The sequence below is a fragment of the Lactuca saligna genome, chromosome 2, assembly GCF_052625555.1.
Source record: "Lactuca saligna cultivar CGN05327 chromosome 2, ASM5262555v1, whole genome shotgun sequence".
In the NCBI taxonomy this organism is placed as follows: domain Eukaryota; kingdom Viridiplantae; phylum Streptophyta; class Magnoliopsida; order Asterales; family Asteraceae; genus Lactuca; species Lactuca saligna.
This window is the reverse complement of record NC_136418.1, coordinates 100,577,806-100,581,780: the sequence shown is the minus strand read 5'-3', so window position 1 is coordinate 100,581,780 and position 3,975 is coordinate 100,577,806. Positions and strand designations below refer to the sequence as shown.

The 3,975-nt window shown below is 42.6% G+C and overlaps 1 protein-coding gene across 1 annotated transcript; it reads right to left on the bottom strand.

Annotated features, from left to right (window-relative positions):
- Nucleotides 1-229: 229 nt before the first annotated feature.
- Nucleotides 230-2,980, bottom strand: LOC145031251 (receptor like protein kinase S.2-like). Its single transcript, XM_078979771.1, has one exon. The coding sequence runs from the start codon at nucleotides 2,870-2,872 to the stop codon at nucleotides 386-388; it is 2,487 nt and encodes an 828-aa protein (XP_078835897.1). The 5' UTR covers nucleotides 2,873-2,980; the 3' UTR covers nucleotides 230-385.
- Nucleotides 2,981-3,975: the final 995 nt, after the last annotated feature.

Below are 3,975 nucleotides of genomic sequence, written 5' to 3'. Positions count from 1 at the left end.
AATGCCAATTACTTGCATCTATCAATGGCGTCTTGAGGGTTATGTATTGGGTATCATGCATGCTGAGCCATTGAGGTCATGGTCTTGTTGACCTTCCGTTATTAAATCATGGCTTCTATTTGGGTTATTCTTTTCACACAAAGCATTGCTAACTTTCATCCAATCCTAGCTTGCTAAAGATCACTATCCCTTAAAGAGAGAACAATATAGATTAATCTATATTTGTAGATATACACAACGTTAAACTTGATAAAACTTTTACATACATACATACATGTCATATATCATATATGCAACAAATTAAGCACCAAAAACAAGAAAAAAAATCTATTCTTGATTTCTCCATTTATACACCATGCTAAAATCCTAGTTCGTGGTTCCATTTTCATTGTATTCCCAAAGCTTGAATTCGTCTAATAAGTGACAAAGATAATGCATTTCTTTCTTTCCATTCATTTATACTTTCCTTTTGCCCTTCTTCTATGAAGCATCTATCATGGCCATCAAGTACACTCACAACCATTCTCATCGTCGGTCTTAAATCAGGGTTAGATTGTGTGCACGCCATCGCTAACTTCACCAACCTCACCAATTCTTTCCGATTATACTCTCCATCTAATCTTGGATCCACCAGTTCTTCATAATTGCCTTCGTATCCTTCAGATTCATGAACCCTTTTCACCAACAGCACCTCAGGCCGTCGGAAATCCACCGCCATCCGCCCACTCACCACCTCCAGAACCACCACGCCGAAGCTGTAGATGTCCGCCATTGTTGTAGCTTCCCCTGCCTCCATATATTCCGGCGCCATGTACCCAAAAATCCCACGAACACAAACCTTCTTGTCGACCACTACGTGATGTCCGTGTTCGTTTCTTGTTAAGAACTCTGCAAGAGCGAAGGATCCGAGCCTAGGGTTCATGTCTGGGTCGATGTATATGGCGGATGATGTGATGTTTCTGTGGATAACCTGTTCTTCCCATTCTTCGTGAAGGTATCGGATTGCACAGGCGAGGGATTTCACGATGTTGTAGCGATGATCCCATTTTAGGACCTGTGATTTCCGGTGGGTGTGATGGGAAAGAAGATGACCTAAGAGACGATTAGCGGAGTAGTCGTAAACCACCAGCATCTCGTTTTGTTCAGTGCACCACCCACGGAGGTGTATCAGGTTCCGGTGGCGGAGTTTCCCCAAATTTGAGAGTTCATTCGCGAAACGGAGGCGGAGCGCCGGACATGTTTTCATCCCGAGCCGCTTTACGATAATGTCATGGTTGTCAAGAACGCCGTAGTAAGCAGTTCCGAAATCAACCTCTGATAACCGATTAGATTCTGAGAAATTGTCAGTGGCGGAGAGAAGTTCTTTGTAGGTGATCTCCCTCGGAGGTTCAACCATGGGAAAGGAGCTTAATTGACGGCGGCTCATTTGTGCAGAAGAGATCATTCCGTCACCGATATCGGCACTGTTTTCTTGTTCTTGTTCGGCGGTTATGTACAGGCTTTCTCCCCTGGCGGTGGCGAAGGTGGTTGAGCCGCCACTTGAAGCAATTGCGAAAGAAGTAGTGGTGGTTGTTGTGGCGGAAGTCGTGGTGGCTGTGGTGGTGGGGGTGCTACGAGTTACAGATATGTACTGAGGGTGGGATTTGAAAGAAGGAAGCTCCGGGATGGTGGCGCAAATCCCGCCGGAAAGTGCTTCGATGATCCATTTCATACTGGGTCGGGTTTTCGGGTCATGGAGTGTACATAACAACCCGAGACGAATCATGTGGGACATTTCATGACGGTTGTAGGACCCATTTGGCAGCCGGCCATCGGCGGCGTTGAGAATCATCTTTTCGTCTGCTAATCTTCTGACTTTATCGACGAGAATGATTTCATCATCGGGAAGTGTAATATCCACTGACCTCCTCCCTGAAGCAATCTCCAGCAAAACAATGCCAAAACTGAAAACATCAGATTTTGCGGTGGCGACACCTTTTTTCTGGAAGCTCTCCGGTGGTAAATAACCAATTGTTCCGCCGATTCTTGTCGTGTCCACCAGCCGGCATGGCTGGTACTGGTGGTTCATCGACGGCGTTCTTGTCTGGTACCCGAGTTCATGCTCCAGCCACCTCGCTAACCCGAAATCACCAAGCCTCGCATTAAAATGAGAATCAAGCATTACATTGCTTGTTTTCACATCACGATGGATGATCTGAGCTTCCAGCTGTTCATGGAGGTAAAACAGCGCCGCCGCCAAACCCTTCACTATTTTCATTCTTCTTTCCCAACTAAGCACCGGCACCGGAGTTCCACTGTTTTCCATCCGCCGGAAAAGCAACCGGTCAAGGCTGCGGTTTGGCATGTAGTCATAAACGAGAAGGAGCTGATCTTCATGAACACACCACCCACGTAGTGGGACTAGGTTCCGGTGACGGAGATGGGCCACAGCCACCAATTCCGCCGCGAAACTCTTCTCAAACCTCTCTCCCGTCTCCGCCAAACACTTCACCGCCGCCACCGTTCCATCACTCGGCAACACCGCCCGGAAAACTCTTCCAAACCCGCCACTCCCCAAGATTTCATCCTGGCTGAACCCTTTGGTGGCTATATAAAGCTCCGAGTATGTAAAAGTCTTGGGATTGTGGCCGGAAACAATCGTCTCTTTAGAAAATTGGACTCCGTCGGTGTCATGGAAGATCGCCGGCGGTGATTTTACACAGAATCTATGAAGTGTTCTACGGAGGACCTCTTGGAGGTTAGCACCACATGATCGGGTCTTAGATGGTGGTGTTGGTGGTGTAGAAGGAGGGAGGCGGCGGTTGTGGTGATCAAATGGGTGTATGTCATCGCCGTCAGATGGTAACACAAAGCAGAGGTGGTGGAGGTGCATGGTGGCAGAATGTGGCGGAGGGTGGTGGTGGTGGTGATGGGAAAGTTTGAAATGAATAAATAGGCCTACAAAAGGGGGACCTTATATTGTGTTGTCACTAGACACCAGCTAATGAACTATTAATAAGCAAAAAGCCAAAACTATAAAAACAGGTGGAAAGGTCACTTACTAACTTTGACTTTTTTTTTTTTTTCGATTTCGGGTAAGTTAAATTTTAGTGGGTCACTCTATAAATTTTTAGATTATAATCATTATTATATTATAGAATATAATAATTTATTCATGTATTTGTGTTTTTTTCGTATATATTTGCCTTATGGTTTAATTTTTAGTTAATTTACTAGTGATTTTACTTGGATAACAAAGTATTTTGTAATCATATGGTTAGGTGATTGATTATGTGGAAATGGGAAATCAAGAATGAGTCACACGTGATTTGGTAAGCGATAGATCAGTTGTGATTATTTAGAAAAGTTGAAAACTAAAGAATTTGTGAAAACAAGAATAGTTGATTGTGTTAGGAGAGTGGGTATACATGAAAAGATTGAAAGATTGAATGACAATGACATTGATTGGGCTTAAAGCCTTGAAATTTTGGCTTTATGATCAATTTTTTAAAGTTTTAAGTGGTTTTATTCAACCATGGGTGGGTTGTATGTTTGAATTTTGTGATTTTAAGTAGGTCGAACTGTTTCAACGCTTTTTGTTGAGGAAGATAAGACCTAAGAATTTAGTTTAGGAATAACTTTTACAAATAAACTCTCCCAAAAATATACTTAATGGATGCATGCAAGACCAAGAAGGAAAGAACAACGGTTCATATAATAAATGACATTTCTTTGAAAATACGTATTAAATGTAATCTCTCTAATTTAATCATTTAAGTTAGGATCGTATAAACTTCATACTATTGGAGAAATCAACAATAATAATATTATTATAATGATTCTGAGCATATGAAGTTTTCTCAATTTTTAAGATCCGTTAAAGGGCTTTGTATATTAACCGTGGTATCGATGATGAGGAATGTAATTGTCTGATTTATCCATTGTTTTTCTTGCATTTGTGTAGAATGCTAATATTGGCGAGTTATAATTTTCTCT

Bases quoted from the DNA above. Each gene is read 5' to 3' on its own strand.
- LOC145031251 (XM_078979771.1), bottom strand. From the start codon at position 2,872: ATGCACCTCCACCACCTCTGCTTTGTGTTACCATCTGACGGCGATGAC.